Raw genomic sequence first — 20,859 nt, forward strand, 5'->3', positions numbered from 1 at the left:
GTGCATTGCCAAAAATTTCCTTGGGTATTGGCCTTTCATGGTTTTAAAATGATTCCTTTGGATATTTAAATTTTATTAATTATATAATTATACCGAGATTTTGAATATGGATTTTTTTCTCCAAGTTTCATTTGCGAATACATTTGAAATGCCCACCTTCTATTGAAAATGCTTAACAATTTTATCTGTATGTTTAAAAAAATATATGGCATCATCTACAGTTTGCTATGGTACACACATCCTATATTGATGTGTACATTGTCTTTCAGGGTCTCTATGACCCTAAAAGGGATAAACTATCCTGTCCCACTTTTCCCTCTTTTTCTGAGCCCTGACTCTTCCATGCGATGTTTGGCCAGTGCTCAGTGAATTTGTGGCCACTTTTCCAAGGCCATAGGGGACCTCATAGTGAAGGCCAAGGACAAGAGCTAGGACAGAAAGGGTGGGGCTGTGGCAGCATACCTAACTACACAAAGACTGTAAGCTAACTATTGTACCCTATGATTTGCCTGCAGGCTTATTTAATGGATGCATTGTCCTCTAAGCAATGCACGTATCTTAGAAAATGGCTAGGTCCCGTTTTAAAAAACAGGATAAAATGCATGAACCCTTAACATAGTGATGCATGGAAATCTACTTCAATCAAACATAATTCAGCCTCATCTTTAGCCAATACACAGTCATTTCAATGGATTCTTTTTCCTCTCTGAAAATTTGGTGGTTGATTTTGCTACTTTAAATATTCATACAGCATGAGGTATTAAATTCTGCCACAGCTCTGGGCCTCAGTCAGACCCAATGATATCAGTTACGTAAAAAGATTTTCAAGTTAAAAACTACAGAAAGCATTATTTGATTTGACTACTATCTTTTGGCATTCACATGGGGCAATAATAGGATGAGCCCAGTAGATGGCAATATTAGCTCAACAATGAGGCAACTTGCACGTGCAAGGCCCTCCCCCTCAAACCTTCTGAAAGTTAGCCTCCCCGTTTAATCTATATAAATGACACAATGTCCACAGCATGTCTTCGAAGAAGCTTATACATATTTTCATTTGGCTGACGAAGTTCAATCAATTACTCAATGACAGCAGTGGGCAAAGTATTTATGAAATGTCTTTAGAGGGAAAAGATTTCTGGGACCAACAAATCATTATTTATGGCTTGTTTATTAAAAGAAAGCACATACAGCCACTTTATGATGTTGATATTGTGTTAGTTAATAAGATGAATCCATTATATTTTGGTTAGAAAACATATTTATATAGAGACATGTTCTTTTAGGAAGTTGGCACTCAAGTTTTTTTAATAATCAAATGTGTTGCTCCAAGTTCTTTTAACCAGTTTTTGCTTTTTAATTAGAGAGGGGATTCTTTTTATAGAGCAATTTAAAAGTTTCTTTGGCAAGACCATTTACACAATGCTTTACAGGACCTAAAAACACACCAATCATTTCAAATACTCTATCAGGTCATTCTTTGGTGTATGGGGGGAAAGAAAGAACTTGTCTTCCATGACTCTATGAGCAGACCCTGGTTTCTCCCTTATAAGTCTTTGGCAGGACCTTGGAGGCATCTTAAGACCCTAAAACCTTGCACCATTAAAAAAAAAAATCTACTTTACCCTAGTTCTTTAAGACAAGTGTACTGACAAAGGGCTGAATCCTGGAAAAGGCACCTGGCCAACAGGGGCCATGATAAATAAATTAGTTTTGAAATAAGAACCACTGCATGTTTTTTGAGTTACTTGAGTTCCCATTACCGGAGACCATCTACAAACCAAATGGTAAATTAGCAGTGCTCATTATTCAAGAGCCTACCTACCTATTTAAATGTCCAAAATTTTCCATTGAAAGAAAGATTGCACAACAGACCATGGGGCTAGCTTAGGAAATCTACTGAATTACTAACAGATTGCTGCTTTTACTTTGTATTAAGCAATGATGTTCACCGCCTATAAAAATCGTTATTTGTGTTATGCATCCAGTTAATAAGAGGGACAGAACTGATAGGGAGAACAGCACACAGGAAAAAATTTCTCCATGCAAAGGAAGACCTGCTTTCCTCCCTGGATTCGAGAGGTTCAAGAATTATGCTAGGTAGCCTCTTAATAATATTTCCTCCAAACCTTCAAAAGAACATTCATACTGAGAACACACTGTTTTTGAGAAGAGATTCAGAATTGCATAATAATGTTTGAAATACACATTCAAAAACTATCCCCCCATAAAACCTTTCAAAGAATTGTATAATATCTGTTGATAAGGATTTTTATCTAACCCATAAAAGATATTGGCCATTGAGATGGAAAAATTAAAAAAAAAAAAGATAAATCAGTGTCTTGGTCCACCCGCCCATTGTCCTGGAGTTTATATTTTAATTTAAAAAATTATTCTGAAGTCTTTTAATTGACATATGATAGGTATATAGAGAAGTATACATACTTGTACGTGTATAGAGTGATGAATTTGCACTGACTACGCAGACCTTAGTAACTGTTACTGAGATCAAGAAACAAAATAAAACCAGTGTCCAGAGGCCTCCTCGGATCCCCTTCCAGCCACTTCTTCAAGGGTCACCATTTCCTGACTTCTAAGTGCATAGGCTCATTCTGCCTGTTTTTGTACTTTATATGAATGGAATCAATACGGCGGATACTTTTTTGTATTTGATTTCTTTTACTCAACATTATGTTTCTGAGATGTAGCCCTATTCTTGTGTGCAAAGGTAGATCGTTACTGTTGCATATTATTCCACAGTGTGAATATACTACAACCTCTTTATCTGTTGATGACATTTGGTTGGTTTCCAGTTTTTAGCTGTTGTGAGTAGCGTTGTGTTAAGCAATTCCTTGCATCTCTCTTGATGACTGTCTATAAACATCTTTGTCCAGTATATGCCTAGGAGGGGACTCCCTGGGGCCCAGGGTGTGCATATGTTCAGTTTTTGTAAATACCGCCAGTTTTCCAAAGTGTTCCAATGTCAGTTAAACTTTTCATTGAAGAACTTCCTAGATCCAAGCTTCAAGCTTCCTCCCCTTATTCACCTTCCAATCAGGAGAGCTTCCTAATGCCCTTTCCAGAATGCCAAGATTCTGATTAAAGCTAGAAGAGAAATCAGACTAAATGACAAGCAATTCAAAGGAAATGGGGTGACCACTTGGAATTCTTTTCTCATCAACCACAAAAATCTATTTCAACTTAAATCTAAAAGGAAAATTAATGATATTAAGCATCACCTAGGAGCTTTGACAGATAATTCAAGTAACTTTACCTTTTTACATTTTAAAAGAGATCTATAAAATATGGATAAGTGGAATTGCCCAGAACTCTTCAGCATATCATCAATGATAATATATCCGGTGAATGTCTGGTGCCCAGACCTAAGTGAATGTTAAGAGATCACTGTCCTTGAGAAGTTTAAAATCATGGGGTCAGTTTGAAGATGATTTGGCCAATGTGCTGGACAGAATCATGGCTCCTCCAAATGACCACGTCCTGGGAATATGTCTTGTGTCCTGTGAATATACGGTGAGAGGGACTTTGCAGATAGATTAAGGAACTGAGAAGGGGGAGATTATTTTGGATTATCCAGAAGGGTCCAGTGTAATGGTGTGAGTTCCTAAAAGGAAAGGACTTTTCTTGGCTGTGGTCAGAGGGCAGTACAATGCCAGAAGTGAGACGGGGCATTGCTGGCTTGACACTGGGGAAGGAGCCATAAATCAACAAATGTGGGTGGCCTCTGGAAGCTGGAACCAGCAAGGAATAGGATTCCCTAGGGCCTCCAGGAAGGAAAGCCGCCCCGCTGACTCCGAGAATTTAGCCTCGTGAGACCCACGTGGGCCTCCCTACCTACAGAACTGGAGATAATATGTGTGCATAGTTTTAACGAGGCCACCCAGTTGGTAGCAGAAATAGAAAAACCAGCGCAGTTTTAAAGCGCGTCCAAATAGGAATGTTCAATGTCGTTCTACATTAAGTCAGCGCTTCTGAAACCCATGCAGCACAGGGAACAAGAGTCCCTAACCCCTTACCAGCTCCTGGAGATGAGGACTCGAACACGCTGGAGGAGTCGCTGTACGTGTTGGAAGCTTGTTCTGAGAGCTTCTTTTTGCCACTTCCTTCCGACGACTTGTGCGATTTCTTCTTATTTTTCACCAAAATTTTGTACATTAAGTCCATAGGGCTTGGAAGAGGAACTCCAGATTCCAGCTAATGGAAAAGAAAAGCGCCTTCTGTAAAAATATCGCACCGTTAGGGGTGCCCTGGCCGGCTCGGTCGGCAGAGGGTGTGACTCAGGATCTCGGGGTGGTGAGTTCGAGCCCCGCGTTGGGGGTAGAGATGACTTACAAATAAAATCTTAAAAAAAAATATTGCCCCTTTCTTTCAGCTTCCCTCCCCAAGGCGCCAGGACGGTGTTGGACACCAAGAGTTTCTAGATTATTCATTACTGCCTTCAGTACAGCCGAGTAAACTCTTGTAAGTGTGTTTTGCTGTTTCGCAGTTCTTTATTTTTTCACATGAAAGGCATATTTTAATTACCGAACTCTTTTTTTTTTTTTTTTTTTCCATAACAAAATCCCCATGAATAAGACCATCGAAATGTACTGGGAGACTTGCTAATCCAAAGGTTCAGGAGTTTGCTGTGGACCGTAAATCCAACCATTTTGGGTTCGGACAGATAGGAGGGCCCTGCCTTGGATTTTCAAAGGAGGGAGGCCAGTTAGTGTGGCGTCTGTCAGGAAGGGTTGGTAAAGATGGGCAGGAGCTTCCAGGCAAGCATACAGAATCAACCTTTCAGATGCAGTTTAAAAGGAGGAAACTCTCCTTCCTCCCTCCCGCCATGCAGAACTCTGGAGCTAAGCCACACATGTCCTTGGCATCAGCAGGACTGGACTGGTGGCTTCATATTTCCTTGCAGCCCCGAGATTCAAGCCACCCTTATTGGCAAAGCTTATTTCTTGTGTTTCGAGCTTGCATGGCTAATGAGAAAAATCAATTTCCCATGAGAGGGTTGTTAGATATTGTATCAGAGAGCATGCGTGCAAGTCCCAAGATGGGTTATTTTTAGAAAGTTCAGTGAACTCTCCTACACTGGTCCTTTATTCTTGCAAGGAGTCGGGAGATTGGTATGAAGCCATGTACAAATGTGCGGAGACAAGGGAAAAGGGTTCAAGAGGGGAGAGGCTACTTTGAGGTATTCCTATTGCTTTCCTTCCCAAAGCAGGGATGCTATCAGGGCAATAGGAGCCCTGAGTTCCATGAACAGGCACATGCAAGGACGTGAGGAGTGGACGCAAGGCCAGAAGGGGGTGTCATTGTGCCACCTGCCACGTCCCATTCTGCTCTACCATATCTCTCAAAGGGTGTGATAAGGTTCCTGGTTGGTGATCAGAGCCCCGTCTGCCAGGAATGTCTCCGCGGCTGATTGTGATGGGGGAGGGGGGGATTCTGTAGTCCTGACAGTCACATCGGTCAGAGGGGGAAGGAGAAGATGGAGGGTACAGGAAGAAGACAGAGGCATTTCTCTCAGCCTCAGCAGGGCACACTGAAGGTTTCCTCCTGGTCAGACTTCATTAACAACTGAATGAATCTTACTGAGCAACATGGAAAGGATGTAAGGAAGTCCCCCCCCCCCCCAACTCCAGGGGCATTCCTTCAAGGGTAAACCTTGAAACTGCTTACTGGGTATTTTTCCAGTGGTTCCATGAGAAGAGCGTCTCCAAAGATCAGTCGGCAATACTCCGCCATCTTGGCTTGCTGCTTTGGGCTAAGGGGAATGAGAGAAAGAAAGCAAACAAGGAGGCTCATTTAAAGAGTTTGGACAGGATTACTTTTCGTTATTAATTATAGAAAGAGGAGATTCCCTCTCTTACCCTTCAGGATTAGTATTTATCATTCTAACCCCCTTGTTTATTATCCTGACTTCTGTGAATTTGAATACCACATGGCAGATAGACAGTGAAAGCTATTCCTAAGGCTGGTCTCCATAGACACAGAGGGAGAGTATAGCAGGTCATCTGCCAGTCACTGGATTCTTGAATGTCTCAGAATTATGGGCTCAGTTCCTTTTGTTCAATTTCCTGATTCTAAGTCAAATGCAAGACCTTGGAGGCAGAACTCATCCGTGAGTCCGGGTGAATTCTTGGTTGAGATTTATCTAACCTGCAGAGAGCTAGGCTGTGGAGGAGTGTTTTTAAGGAGGTGAGAGAGGAGGAGAGGGAGGAAAAGAGGGGGAGAGAGAGAGAGAGAGAGAATCTTAAAACACAGAAGGGCCGTCAGGCAGAAGTGTGTCCACTTGGGAGGGGATCCTGGAGGAAAGGTAAAAGAAGCAGGCACATTGGGGAAAGGTGTCTGCACCCCTTATGTGCATAATAGGGCAGCAGAGGTGGTGTCAGCCTGACTATGGACCAGGAGGAATCTGGTCTGATAGACAAAGGCTGGAGCTGTAGGCTTTGCTGAGCTGAGCTCCAGGCTCTCAACCACTCTGGATCTATAAAATGAGGATAATAACTGTTCTTGGAAAAGGACAGAAGGTGCCGAGAAGATGAAGTGGAGTAATGGTTGCAAATGCCTTTGACCCGTTTAAAGAGTGGGGCAGATGTAAGATGATCCAGGGTTAGGAGGCAGCCTCCACTCAGCTGGATGACTTGTGCACTTGCTAACACAGAAACACTCGATGCGAGGGAACACCTGCATCTTTCAATACTCCTGCTTCCTTTGACCTTTTAAAAAGCAATAACATTTTTTTTCTTATTCTGTAGAATGTTAAATATCATTACAAAGGTATCCAACTCCACTGGGTTTTATGGACTGTGAGTTTGATCTACAGGCTGTCAAACTTGATTTCCAATAGTTGTCTCTGTCTGCTGTAATGTTAATACATTTTAGCAGAACTGGGATTATAGTAAGAATAAGTAAGTGATAAAAAAAAGTGATAAAAAAAGTCTTCTCTATTACAATTCAAATCAATTATAAAATGTGATTCTCTCTTTCTCTCTTCTGTAACTATTAAGCCTGGATCATGGACTGCCCCCCCGCCCCCGGGAAGGGGGTGCTCTGGGGATTCAAATTGTATTGCAATGGTCCACAGGGAAAACCACTTTTTATATCCTTTTTTAAAGGCATATAGTTTTTGGGGTCAAGTGAGTTCTCTGGGGTTCAAGTGGAAGCCCAAAGCCACTGCTTTGTTGGAACTGCAGGGAGAGGCGAAGAGAATCAAAGAACTTGCAAAGCCCTGCAGAACGACCTCCTAGCTTCTCGCCGTCGTCCTTTCTTGACCTATAGGCGATTTTACCATGTGGCTTATGCAGCCCTCAGAATATTCCTCACCAGGATCAGGGAGAGGGGAAAACTTGCCACCCAGAGGACTGATCCTAAAAAGCATGGGGGTGGTTGTTTAAGGACAAGTCACTAGAAGTTGGGGAGCAAGCAGAGAGGTGGCTGATTTGGCAGAGCAGTCTGGGTATCCTCTGTTCAGATGCTGTTGCCCAAAGGATGACTAGCCCGGGGGCTCAATAAAGCCAAACAGCTCTGTGGCTGTAGCTACGACAAGTCCACCTGTGCCCGGCCAACTCGTTCCAGGCTGCACAGGAGAAACTGTCCAAACCCTTCATTTCGCTTTCACAGAATGACGCTACTCAGTGTCACAGAGCTTTGCTACTCCAAGTGTGGGCCACAGACCAGTAGCATCAACATAACAGCACCTAGAGCTGGTCAGAAATGCAGATTCAAGGCCTCCAGTGCAGATTCTGAGTCAGACTCTCTGGAGAAGCGGGGCGCAGGGGTCTTCACAGACCCTCTAGGTGATTCGGATGCATGCTCAAGTTTGAGAACTGTTGTGATAGATTAAAATAAGTCAGCAGGTGCTGAAGGAGATGACATTTTTCTTGAGTGTTGGAACTTGGGAGCCCCTAGTTCCTTTGACCAGAGACCTAGAGTAAAAAGAGAGAGTTTTACCCTAATGCCCTGCTTTCAGGAATTTTAGGGAGCCATATTCACACCAGTGGAGGGATTTCGAGGCGATGTTCCAGGTGTCTCTAAGCAGGTGACAGGCAGAGTCCTCTGTCCTTTCTCAAGCTGTCCCCAAACCAGACCCTAGGAAGGATTTTGCTGGAGCAAAATCTTGCCTGATTCTACTAAAGAATCACTGGAGCTGTTAATGCTGCAGGTGGTAGGGCTGAGAGCCAGGCCCTGATTCACTGAATTGGGAGAGGAATCCTGAAACCTGTATTTGTAACAAGCTTGCAGGCAGCTCTGATGCGGGTAGTTAGTGGACTACAGTGTTTAAAGTAACGCTCTGACACTTCATCCAAATTACCTGGGGTCTTAAGAAAATGACACTTCCTAGGCAGCATCAGCGTGGGGCCTGAGATTCTGCATTTCTTTCTTTTTTTTTTTTTAAGTAAACTCTACCCAAAACGTGGGGCTCAAACTCACGACCCTGTGGTCAAGATTCGCATGCTCTATTGACTGAGCCAGCCAGGTGCCCCGACTCTGCATTTCTACCAAGCTCCTCAATGATGCAGATGCTGCTGGTCTGCGGATCAGGCACTCTGAAGAATAAGGATCTAAATCTGACGTTTTCAAATTTGCCTCAAAATCAACTGAGGTGAAGAGAACAAGAGGGAGTTTTCCAAGAAAAAGTAAAATGGGTTACTTGGTAATCAGGCTGTTCACACACACGCACACACACACACACACACACACACACCTGTCAGGAACCGAATCAGAGCAGAGAGGAGAGTGAATAGACAAAGTCAGAGGAAAACCAAGCAACTTTGTGGGTCAAAACTGCAGAAATAAAAGACATTCACATTGCAGTTAGAGAGCAAGAAAAAAAAAAAAATCCTGAGGCGCTCAGAGCATCCACATCAGCTACTGTGGAGACGAAATGACAGGAAATACTCACAAATACATTTTGAGCTTCAGACCATAGCAGGCACATCTGGGCATAGTCACATACCCCTAAAGTGGAGGCACCTGGCCCAGTGGTCAGTTTTCTGACCAAGGACTGCGCCCCATGAAATGTCATGGTGTAAATCCTCCACATTGAACTAAACCAACCTCCTTCTTTATAGAGGAGGAAGCTGTAACCCTTGGAAATTAAGGACCTTGTCCAAAATCTCCCATTATCTGTGGTTGAACCAGAGCTAGGGGTTACTTTGTTTGAGTTTAGTGTAGAATCCTTTTAATGAAAATGCTAGCTTATAAATTAGGTGGAGCATCAGAGTTAGCTAGGGCCTTTTTTTTTTTTTTTTCTTTTAAGATCTCAAAGTCTCATTTCTACAGATTCAAAATGGGGTATGGGAGTATGGTTCAGGAATCTGCATTTTATGGGATTCTGATGGGAGCAGGGAGAGAAGGATGAATTGCCAGCACCTAATGGCAGACCTCCCTTTGTTGTTCATAGATAGGGAATTTCAAGTACTTGGAGGGAAAATTAAAAATCCAGTAGATTTCTTCCTTTCTTCCGGGGTGAGTTTGTTTTCGAAGTGTGTCTCAAAGGACCCTGACCCACAGTTCTGAATCTGGCATTTTGTAGATGCAGCATACCGGAAAATGAAATGGTCCACTAGAGATGGCAAAAAGGTGGCGGATATTTTTTGTGGGGGGGTGTCTCTTGGTCAATGTGTTGCAAAGGATTCTGAGGTTTATTTCTAGGTGTGGGCAAGAGGGCTGCACGTGAAAAATGATGACTGCCACTGGGTTCAGCATTGAAGTGAGGTGGCCCACATGTCAAGCATGGGGTTTTACTAGCAAAGGGAAAAAGCTTACCAGTTTTCTTTGGGTGTGTGATAATCCTCACAGGAGAGGATTGAAGCTGAGCGATTTTGACATGTGAAGCTCCAGGATCATGGAAACATGAAACAAACAGCTTTCCCCCACGATAGACCTCAGTATCTTACTATTTCACTGCCTTAGGTGTATCTCACTGGTTTGGGGTAACTATCATGGCATCCTGTTTTCTTTTGTGTTTTCCTGTTTTCTTTTGTGACATATGAATTACTAATAAACGTTTAATAGCTAAATATCTCATTTTTAAACCAGAAAGGACAGTATCATGATACTGTCTTCTTGCTTTTGTGTGCAATGCAAGGTTTGGTTTTCATGCGCTATTTTGGCTCCCTATGGGTTTGGTGTTGAAAAACCACAAAAAATGTCCTGTGGTTAAGGGTCACAAGCCACATAAAAGTGAACATTTACAGAGAGTTGCCTTGTCGATGTTCTGGTTGTCTTAATTTGATATTTTGAAGGCTCCAGATGCATCTGCTTAAGTGTGGGGATAGTGCTGGTGAAACGTGTGATTTCTGAAGCCAGACCAGACAGATTTGAATCCCAGCCGTGTCACCTTTTAGCTGCCTGGCTTTGGGTAAGTTACTCACTCTCTTTGGGGCTCAGTTTCAACATCTACAAAATAGGGATTATCACAATAATATTTATTCTTAGGAGCCCCTGGGTTTGTGGTGAGGGGTTACATGACCTTACGCCTGTAAGGTTGCTTGGCACATAATATAAACTCAATAAATATTAGCTGTTATTATGTTTGTGGTGGTAGGTAGTTGTTGATAGCTCTCTGGTTCCCTTATAGGAAAGTTCAATGGGGCAGGTGTGAGAATCAAGAGTGGAACTAGAGCTTTTCATCTTGTCTAATTTACATAGAAACATTTCTTGAAGACCATAAATATGCTAGATTTGGAGATATTTCTCAAAAAGAGATATAATACATCTATAAGTCTGGGAACTACGGTGCCTGAAAGAAAGGTGCTAAAAGCCTGTTAGAGCCCAGTTACAGATGGATGGGCAGAGATGAGAAAACACTCATGCGCGAGTCAGGGTCATCACAGCAAATGAGGTATTAAATACAGCAACTCAAGAGGCGCTCCCTTCAGTTCGAAGAGAGATAGCAATGAAACAGAATCAATTCTTTTCTCTTCAGCTGCCCCTCGGAAGTGTTAGAAAAACTATCTGCCAAAGGATTAAATCATTCATTGGCTGTTTCCCAGTGCAACAGAACCAAGAGCTGGTAAATGTAATATGGATTTCCTGAGGGCAAACTAGAAATACAGATAATTATAAAATTGGTTACTTCAAAACAAGGCCTTTCTCCATGATCACAGTAACAAATGATCACATTTACTTGGAAATTCCTCAGGCTGAAATGTGCTCATGACCAAACTGTTTAAGATTTTAGTGAATTCTTAAAGAATTCGTAAATTGAAGCATGTGTTGCAAATTAGTTGGACAAAGGGAATCAATCAGTAGCTTGGGAAAGACTTTTCAATAAGAAGAAGGGTAAAAAAAGAACCCGTGAGCCACATTAGGACAGGCGCTGTTGGCTTTTAGTTGAGAAATCTGGCTCAGGTTGTTGAAAGAGAGGGCATCACAAATACTCCTTTGAGCAATGGTGGTCACTTCTACACAGTCTTCAGCCTTTCATTCCATGGACTAGAATTTTAGTTTCTTGAATTTTGATTCAAAGTAGAGAAAACTCTTTCATTTTGAAGCACTTTAAACTAAGTAACGATAGGGTAAACTAATGCCCACATTTTAGATAGAAACATGTCTTACTCTGGCATTTTGTGATAAAATGAATATAAAATAGTTAAGTCAAAGTATCTTTTCTTTGTGTGGCTCAGCGATAAGGGCAGGCTATTTTTGAAATAGGACCACATTTACAAATACTAACGAACAAGGGCAACCAATGGGAAGAGGAAGGAGGAGCATCTGGTGGTCTGAGTTCTGTGTAAGCTCAGCAGTGGAAGAGAATTTACAGCTTTCTCCCCACCAACTCCAGAGTGTTCAGAACTGGCCATTTGAACTGGCGATTTTTGCGTGGCAGAACAGACTATAAATGTGCATGCAATAAAAGGAGGTAATGAAGGAGGATTATAAAAATGGCCCACCAAAAGAGAGACATGGTATTATTCTACACCATTGGAAAAAGAGGAGTCCTTAATTTAAAATCCTGTGACCTGAAAATAGATTCCCCAAGTCCAGTGAATTATTGTAATGTTAAAGAGGTTTAAGTGAGTGAATCCCAACATATGCAGATGAAAACATGACACTTAAGACATAACATCATTGAGGAACACCATTAATAATGTCAAATAATCTTAAATCTGATGCACAATTATTAAACATGCCTTCTTTGGGAAAAAGACTCCCCAGTGAATGTGTGGAATACTTACGAATCTACGTGGTTCTCAAATGAAAGCAGAATTGGAAAAGGTGACGTCTTAAATGCACACTCAGCAATTGCTTCTATCACTTCCTAAAAACGAGAACATGCATATATTCAATATGCCAGAATTCTAATGTGTATGTATGGGCATAGTAACCCCTTTGGGTTACTATGCCCATTAACGGGGTTGCCTTTTCCTTCATAGAATTGTATGAAAAGGCCTGAAGTGGCTAGAAGGGGCTGTGCAAGCTGCTGGACTATACATTTTCTGATTCTTTTCTTTTTTTCTTTTTTTTTTGGTAAGATTTATTTATTTTAGAGAGAGAGAGCATGAGCAGGGAAAGGGGGAGAGAGAGAAGCAGACTCCCCGTTTAGCATGGAGCCCAATGCAGGGCTAAATCCCAGGACCCTGAGATTGTGACCTGAGCCGAAATCAACAGTCAATTACTTAACTGTGCCACCCAGGTGCCCCTAATTTTTTTTTTTTTTAAGATTTTATTTATTTATTTGACAGAGAGAGAGACAGCAAGAGAGGGAACACAAGCAGGGGGAATGGGAGAGGGAGAAGCAGGCTTCCCGTGGAGCAGGGAGCCCGATGCGGGGCTCGATCCCAGGACCTGGAATCATGACCTGAGCCGAAGGCAGACGCTTAACGACTGAGCCACCCAGGCGCCCCGCCCCTAAATTTTTTGATTCTTGACTTAACAAAGTAGAAAGAAAGAAGACTGGTTTGGTGGAGGGGGAGACAGAATTATAAAAGACAATCGTTCTTCTATTTGCTAATTATATACATATATTACTTATAAGTATACTTATTATATTTATATTTTTTAATGAAAGACCTAATCACATTATAAAAATTTTGGACGAGAGAAGGCAACAATTTTCGGCCATACATTCACCCTTTGAACCAAATCACTGTTGGTATTTGTTTATAATTACTTCTAGTTTGTTTTTCATTTGTTTGTATAACTTGGTTTTCTTTAAATACTCCACTTGTATTTTTTTGAACATTGTTATTGCGATGTAACCTTATTGAAATACAATGCAACCATTTAAAGTGTACAATTGGACAGTGTTTAGTACATTCACAGAGTTGTGCAACCGTCATCCCAATCTAAATTAGGACATTTTTATCACCCCCCAAAGAAACCACATACCCATTAGCAGTCACTTCCTATTTTCCCCACCCCATTCCCATGCACCCTGCCCAAGGCAACCACTAATCTACTTTCTGTCTCCATAGATTTGCCTATCCCAAACATTTCATATAAATGGAATCATACAATAGGTGGCCTTTTATGTTCTGGCACTTTTCATTTAGCATGATTTTGAGTTTCATCCATGTTGTAACGTGTATTAGTACTTCATTCCTCAGTCTGTATTTTTAAGGAATATGTATGTCATAAGATTTAATAGTTGTATAAAATTCTAGGGAGTAGTAGTATTATAATTGATTTAACCATTACCCAACTGTTGGACAGACGTATTTAAAGAGCTATCATTCAGATAGTTCTACAAAGAACATCTCCATTTTTTCCTAGTATTTTGAATTACTTTCCGGGAATGAATTCTCAGAAAGGAAATTACTGAATTAAAGAATATGAATACTTTTATAGTCTCCTGCATTTCTCCAAATTATTTTTCATCTTTGATTGCCTAGAGTAATGTATGAAGGATCAGATTTCAATGCATATCCAACCAGCTTTGGGCCCCAGCTTTTCAATATGTTTTTCTTATTGAACTGGTATACTCATACGTTTGTTTTTTAGTTGCATTTATTCTTTTCATAGTCTCCTTTCAAGTAGGAATTTCTACTCTCATTCCTTATGTCCGAGACTTTTCCACTATCTTCTCTCCCTTCTTTAAACAATACATTGCTTTCTTTATATCTTTGTGAGAAAGCTATTTCCCTGGCCCCAGAGTATAAATAAGGCTTTCTAATTCTGTACTACACTTGCATATATCCTCTGAAAAGGATCTGCCTGCACTGAGCAAAAGAATCACTCACTGTTTCTTAGAAGTGAAGTCACAGATTGCCTTTCATACATTATCCGTTTAACTTTTACGATCGTTGATGCCATCAAAAATAAGTGCACTATAAATAGCAAGCAACACCAAGACTTTAAATTCTTGATTTATTTGAGGACAAGCTTCAGATTCAAACAGGCTTGCGTTTGAATCCTAACTTCTTAGCTTTACAAACTGTGTCACCTTGGGAGAAATCACTTAAAGCCTCTGCGCATTGGCTTGCTGATAAGTAAAGTGAGGGTGATAAGCCTCATTCCACAGCCTGTTGTGAGGACCCAGGGAGAAAAGGTAAAGGATCCATCCATCTCTTGATGAGCATATATTCTTAAATCAACTCAGGTTTCTTACAGTGCTGATGCCTCTGTCCTCACTCACGTTAAACCTTTCCTCTTAGACTCTTACTAATAACAACAAGAGCTACCATTAAATGAGCATTCCAGACACTCATGCTATAAACATTCTCTAAGGAAAACTTCTCCACCAATACAGATTATAAAATGGAGGCTCAGAGATATCAACCAATTTGCCCAAGGTCACAAAGAAGAGAATCTAAGAAACCCCAGGAAAATTTACCTGACTATCTAGAGTTTATGCTCTTAACCATGGCAGTAACTCTCATGTAGCTAATGACCTTAACCACCAAAGATCAAAGCCCTCAAAATAACTGCAAATAGATATCATAAAGAAAGTAGCTGTTAGGGCGCCTGGGTGGCTCAGTTGGTTAAGCGACTGCCTTCGGCTCAGGTCATGATCCTGGAGTCCCTGGATCGAGTCCCGGATCGGGCTTCCTGCTCGGCAGGGAGTCTGCTTCGTCCTCAGACCCTATCCCCTCTCAGGTGTTCTCTCTCATTCTCTCTCTCTCAAATAAATAAATAAAATCTTTAAAAAAAAAAAAGAAGAAAGTAGCTGTTAAGTGTGAATAAAAAGGAGCTAGATTTTGTTGATTTCATAAATTTGGCCCTATTGTATCAGCTAAATGCAAAACATTAGAGCCATTATTGACTTCTCTTTCTCTAGTATCTTGATTTGTCAGCAATCCAGTCTAAAATTTATCCAGAATATAACCACATCTCAGCACATCTCTATCATCTTGCCCCCAAAAACCTCTGCAATTAACTGCTTTTGTAGATTTCATCAACGTTCCCACATATTCACTACCCCTTCCTGTGAGATGTTGACAATTGACATGGCCATGACCTTTGTTTTGGCCATTGAACTGTGTATGAAAATGACATACTGAACACAGTCTTTAAAGAGCCACCATGTGATTCTGCCATTTCTCTTTCCCCTCTGCCGGGAACCCAGTGATATCACAGATTGGGCTGTTCTTTCCATATGGCATATAGACGGTATCAATCAGAGCAATAGCCAACATCTAACCTGAATGAGTAATAAACCTTTGTGGCTCTAAACCCCTGAAATTCGGAGGGGAAGGGGAGCTCCTGTTACTGCAGCAAAACCTAGCAGAGGCTTCTACGTTTCCCCCTATATTACATACCACAGTCAGAGTGATTGCTCTTAAACGAGTCAGATGATTTCACTCCTTTAGAGTAAACCGTTCATTGGACTTCCATTTCACAGAAATCCAAATCCTTTATTAGATCTGGCACCTGTTATCTCTAAATTCATCACCTTTTCTTTTCCCATTGCTCACCCAGATATAGTCTACTGATCTTTTCTTGCTTTTCCTCAAATATGTCAAGCACAATTTCATTTCTGTTCATCTCTTTCATTTCTTCGTTCATCTTTGTTACTTCTGTTAGGAATTCTCTTACCTGAAAGCAAGACTCACTTACTTAATTTTGCGGGTGGTGGTCTCTGCTCAAATGTCATGTCACCCAAGTCTTTTTCCCACCACCCTACTGAAAAGAGCATACCTTAACCCCCTTTTCCTTCAATACTTACTTGTGTTGCCTTAAACAGCATGTCTCCATGTGCCATAGTGTATGTTTATGTTGGTCTATCTCTTCCCCACTAGAATATAAGCTTCTTGGAGATAAACACTCAGTTTTCTCCATGACTCTGTCCCTAGGGCTTTGGAAGTGCTAAGGAATATTCTAGACATTCACTAAATATTTTCTTTTTTTTTTTTAAGATTTTCTTTATTTTTTTTGAAAGAGCGAGAAAGCACAAGCAGGGGCAGCAGCAGAGGGAGAGGGAAAGGCAGGCTACCCGCAGAGCACGGAGCCTGATGCAGGGCTTGATCACAGGACCCTGATATCATGACCTGAGCCAAAGATAGATGCTTAACCGAGTGAGCCACCCAGGCGCCCCAACCCTGATTAAATATTTTCAAATAAATGAATGAACTCAACATTCTTAACAGAAGGGAAACTTTATTTTTATAGTTGTATTCCAATTTAGTCTTCTATTGACTATTTCAGAGGTCAGCACACATTCCACAAAGGGCCAGAGAGTAGGTATTTTAGGTTTTGCTGGCTATATGGTTTTTATGGCAATTATTCGACTTTGCCTTTGTAGACCCAAAGAAGCCACAGATAATATGTAAACATGTGGATGTGCCTATGTTCCAACCAAACTTAGTTCATAAAAACAGGTGGCGGGCTGAATGAGGCCTGTGGAAGGTAGTCAGTCAAACCCTGGGCTAGTTTGATCAGTGGCTTAAGCAAAGCTTAAAACTCAATTGTAACCACAGGCAAATGTTATTTTGCATTAAAGAAGTTTAAATATTTGTTCCATACTCAATAGCCCAGTTAACTTTAACAATTTCATGGCCAAAATTTCCAATCAAGGTTGAGTGTTGCATTAAAGAAAAGATCTTTCTTTTTTTTAATTAAAAAAAATTTTTTTTTTAAAGATTTTATTTATTCATTTGAGAGAGAGAGAGCACAAGCAGGGAGGAGCGGCAGGCAGAGGGAGAAGGGGAAGCAGGCTCCCTGCTGAGCAAGGAGCCTGACCCAGGGCTCGATCTCAGGACCCCAGGATCATGACCCAAAAGGAAGGCAGACACCCAACCGACTGACCCACCCAGGCTCCCCTAAAGAAAAAAATCTTTCAAACAAAAAAGTATATAAAAGTGTAATTAGTCTTTGATAACTTTTCTGAGGATGATTGTTGTCTGCAGCTATTTGAGAGGTACCACAACTGCCTTTATTAATGAAGGCTGACTGTAGACCTACCCCATGAGCATTTGGGCCAATGAGAGTCAGGCCTGAAAGTGAGAGATAAACCTAACCCCTCTCCCTTAGAAAGTGGGTGTTTTGCCTCCAGTCAAAGGGCTCTCTCTCTTTATCTCTGGCAAATGAAATGTGAGTGTTTTTCTGGACCTGCTCTCAGACTTGTAGGGAGTTTGTGCCTTCCTCCATCTTCCTAGCTCCCTGCCTCTGGTTCTTTCTTCCCACAGCTGGGATGCTGGTGCAGCCTGAACAGCAGCTGGGCTCTGGAAACCCTGGGCCTTCCTGGCTGGGTCTCCTACTTCTCCCCTCTTCCTGCCTCTGGCATTCTGGTCTTCTGCACTTGACTTAGGACACCCTTCTCAGCTTCCACTGGGCCTCTGACCAAGGCTGGGCTGTGTTTAGTTTGGGCTCCGGGTTTCTTCCTAGAAGTGGATCCCAGGGGTTGTGTGTAGAGGGCTCCTATAGCCTCTACCACGGCAGCCTTACAATTGACTTAATTCAAACCCCTCCGCCCCATCCTGACTTCATAACAATTCTTTGCATATGGAATACCACAACTATGACATCTACAGAAACAAAGCTAAAGTGTGGCTTTAAAAATTTCAATATCATATCAATGGCTAACATGTGCAGAGCATTCACTGCATGCCAAACCTTGTTCTAAGCAATGTCTGTGTATTAAGTAGGATCTCTGAATGCTTACAACAACCCTAGAAGGTAAGCACTATTATCATTTCCATCGTGCTCCTATGAAAGACGCTAGGTCTGGTAACGGAGTTTCTCCAAGCTCTTGCAGGCAGTCCATGGGAGAGCTGGTATTGAAACCCTAGCATCAGCTCCAGAAATGCATTCTTAACTTCTACAGTCTCTTTTCTCTTTTCCTCCCAACCTCTCCCCCTTCCCACTGTCCATCTCTCCCCACCCCCACCATAACTTCAGTCACTGGCACAGGAAACCTTTTTGAATCTTCAAAACCAAAGAAAGCACTTACTAGATTTCATCTAGTAACTGTAGTCAGGAGCAACCTGAACAATTCAGAAGTTCTTCTATAGAACTTTCATTTTTTAATGGCGTTGGAATGCTTTGCATGGTGTGCATGATCATCGAGGATGAGAAAACCTGTTATAAGTTTTAAGTTTGGTTCTTACATTTGAGCTATCATTAGTGGACACTGTATTGAAAGTACCTTACTACTCAATTCCTCCTTATTAAGCCAAAACTGTTTTTCAGGGACTCCTAACACTGGATTCAATAATCTATAAACCATATGGCTCAATTACTAACCTCCAGTGGGAAAAACTGCTCCTGAAATCCTTTAGCCCTGATAGACAACAGCAGGATGTATTTGGATATCCATTTTATGTGGCCATTTATGTAGCTGTTAAGTTGCATCCTAAATTATTATTTTTCTCAGAGCTTTATTTTCAGAAATGCTCGATTTAACCACATACTGAAATTTACTATATTTTCATCATTGATTTTATCACATTACCCACTTTTCCATCTTATACAATTGCTGTTAACAAAGGCTCTGCCTGAGGGGAGAAAAAAGAGCAATTTGGGGTGGAATAGGCTGGGGGTGGTGGTGTCCAGTGTGGGGAGGAAGGAGACTGAATGGGAGCAGAGAGAATGAAAACCAAGTCGCGAATGACTATGTCATAACCATCAGAAAGGCTAAGGCTATGAGGCAAAGAAACAGAACAGCAGATATATGAGATAAATAATAAATAAATCCAGAGTGCAAAATAAAAAGTCCTCCATAAAGACACCGAATTACAGCATGTCCCCTTTCTCAGAACATAACCTTTTATTTTGGCCCATATAATAAATAGGCAGTAAATGCCAATAGGAGCTTTCACTTTTGCGGATATGTCGCACAGAAGCTTTTCAAATTACATAGATTGAGAGCAGATAAATGGTGTGACATAAAAATGATGAACTTTTGTAATCAGTTTATTTTGCTGTTACTGTATGTGCAGTGGCTATAGAATACAGCCTATTTGCACCATGAAGGTCAGCTCCAAATACATGGGATAGCCCAAACTGGCAAACGTTCAGAGAATATTTTCACTGCCCACCAATATATCATATGTGGAATTTGACACATGAAAATGGAGAAAGACAAAATTCATATATCTGATGGACAGAGGCAAGAAAGACTAAAATTAAAAGCTATGCTGTAATTTGTCTATTTGCTAGGGATGCGATGAGTCATTAAAACACACACACACATACACACACACATTTATTGAGCACCTACTATATGCCAGATTCTTTTCGAAGGGCTTGGGACAGATCAGGGAACAAAACAAAGATCTCTATCTTTGTGGTGCTTACATGTTAGTAGAAGAACAGAAGGAGAGAGACAATAAACAAGAAACATAATAATTAAGTAAATTAACAGAGTGGCAGGAGGTGATAAGGTGCCATTTGGTAAACAGAAAAAATAAAGTGGTGCTAGGGAGTGTATTGGGAGTGTGGGAGTGGGTGTGATGGCTCATTATGGTACTAAATAGAGTGGTCCCAGTAGGCCTTCTTGAGAAGGTGGCATTTGAGAAAGACTTCAAGGAGGTAAGAGGTGAGCCATGCAGATACCTGGGGGAAGAACATTCCAAGCAGAGCCTCATAACCTGTGCAAAGGCCGTGAGGTGGGACCTGCCTAGCATGGTCAAGGAACAGCAGAGCTGGGGTGCCTGGGTGACTCAGTTGGTTAAGCATCTGCCTTCAGCTCAGGTCATGATCTCAGGGTTCTGGGATCAAGCCCCACATCAGGCTCCCTGCTCAGCAGGGAGTCTGCTTCTTCCTCTCCCTCTGCCCCTCCCCACAGCTCATGCTTTCTCTCTCTCTCAAATAAATAAATAAAATACTTAAAAAATTTTAAAAAGGAACAGCAGAGCCCAGTGGAGTTGTAGCCAAGTGAGTGAGGGGGAAAGGGGTAACAGGGGGTGGATCACACAGGATCTTGTCCCCCATTTCTCTTCTTACCCTTTCTTCCAAATTCACATACACAGTGGTTTCTGGAAAAGCAGACTCTGTGCCGATAACCATGCAGAGCAAGCTGGGACTGTGGTGAGGCAAGGGAGGGGTCTAAGGGCAAAATGTAAAGAGACACTCATCCTTGGGTACCAACTCTGCATGTACATGACACCGAGAGCAAGTGCCTCCTTAAATTTTGCATGTGAGGTGCCGCACTAAGCTTCACCTCAGTCCTAGTCTTGATGCAGAGAATTCCTACTTTCTGTATTTGTCCACAAAACAGGTTGACATTTCTACCATCCACAGCCATCCTAGTCTACCACCACCACCACCCACCTACATCTTTGCAAGAATAATCCATCCTGCAAATGCGCATTAGCAAGAAGCATGGCTGGACAAACCAACCATTTGGGAGATGAGTTTCCTGCTCCCTTTGGCCACCCCCCACACCCCACTGGCAGGCAGAGAAAGGAAGCAGTATTCTGGGCTAGATTTAGTCTTCTAGTTTCTACATCTGTCCACAAATGTGTG

At 41.7% G+C, this 20,859-nt stretch overlaps 1 protein-coding gene across 8 annotated transcripts in view; it reads right to left on the reverse strand.

Annotated features, from left to right (window-relative positions):
* PLCB1 (phospholipase C beta 1) overlaps nucleotides 1-20,859 on the reverse strand; it is a 683,394-nt gene that overhangs the window by 152,006 nt on the left and 510,529 nt on the right. For all 8 annotated transcript variants that reach the window (XM_064572834.1, XM_045885403.2, XM_064572835.1 and 5 more), the window contains 3 exons: nucleotides 12,192-12,274; nucleotides 5,686-5,770; nucleotides 4,035-4,212 (listed from right to left, as the gene is read on the reverse strand). In XM_064572834.1, the coding sequence (XP_064428904.1) occupies nucleotides 4,035-4,212; nucleotides 5,686-5,770; nucleotides 12,192-12,274 (346 nt within the window). The remainder of the gene's footprint in view (nucleotides 1-4,034; nucleotides 4,213-5,685; nucleotides 5,771-12,191; nucleotides 12,275-20,859) is intronic.

The sequence above is a fragment of the Mirounga angustirostris genome, unplaced genomic scaffold, assembly GCF_029215605.1.
Source record: "Mirounga angustirostris isolate CCGP_5_RB_7025 unplaced genomic scaffold, mMirAng1.0.hap1 SCAF_10, whole genome shotgun sequence".
NCBI lineage: Eukaryota > Metazoa > Chordata > Mammalia > Carnivora > Phocidae > Mirounga > Mirounga angustirostris.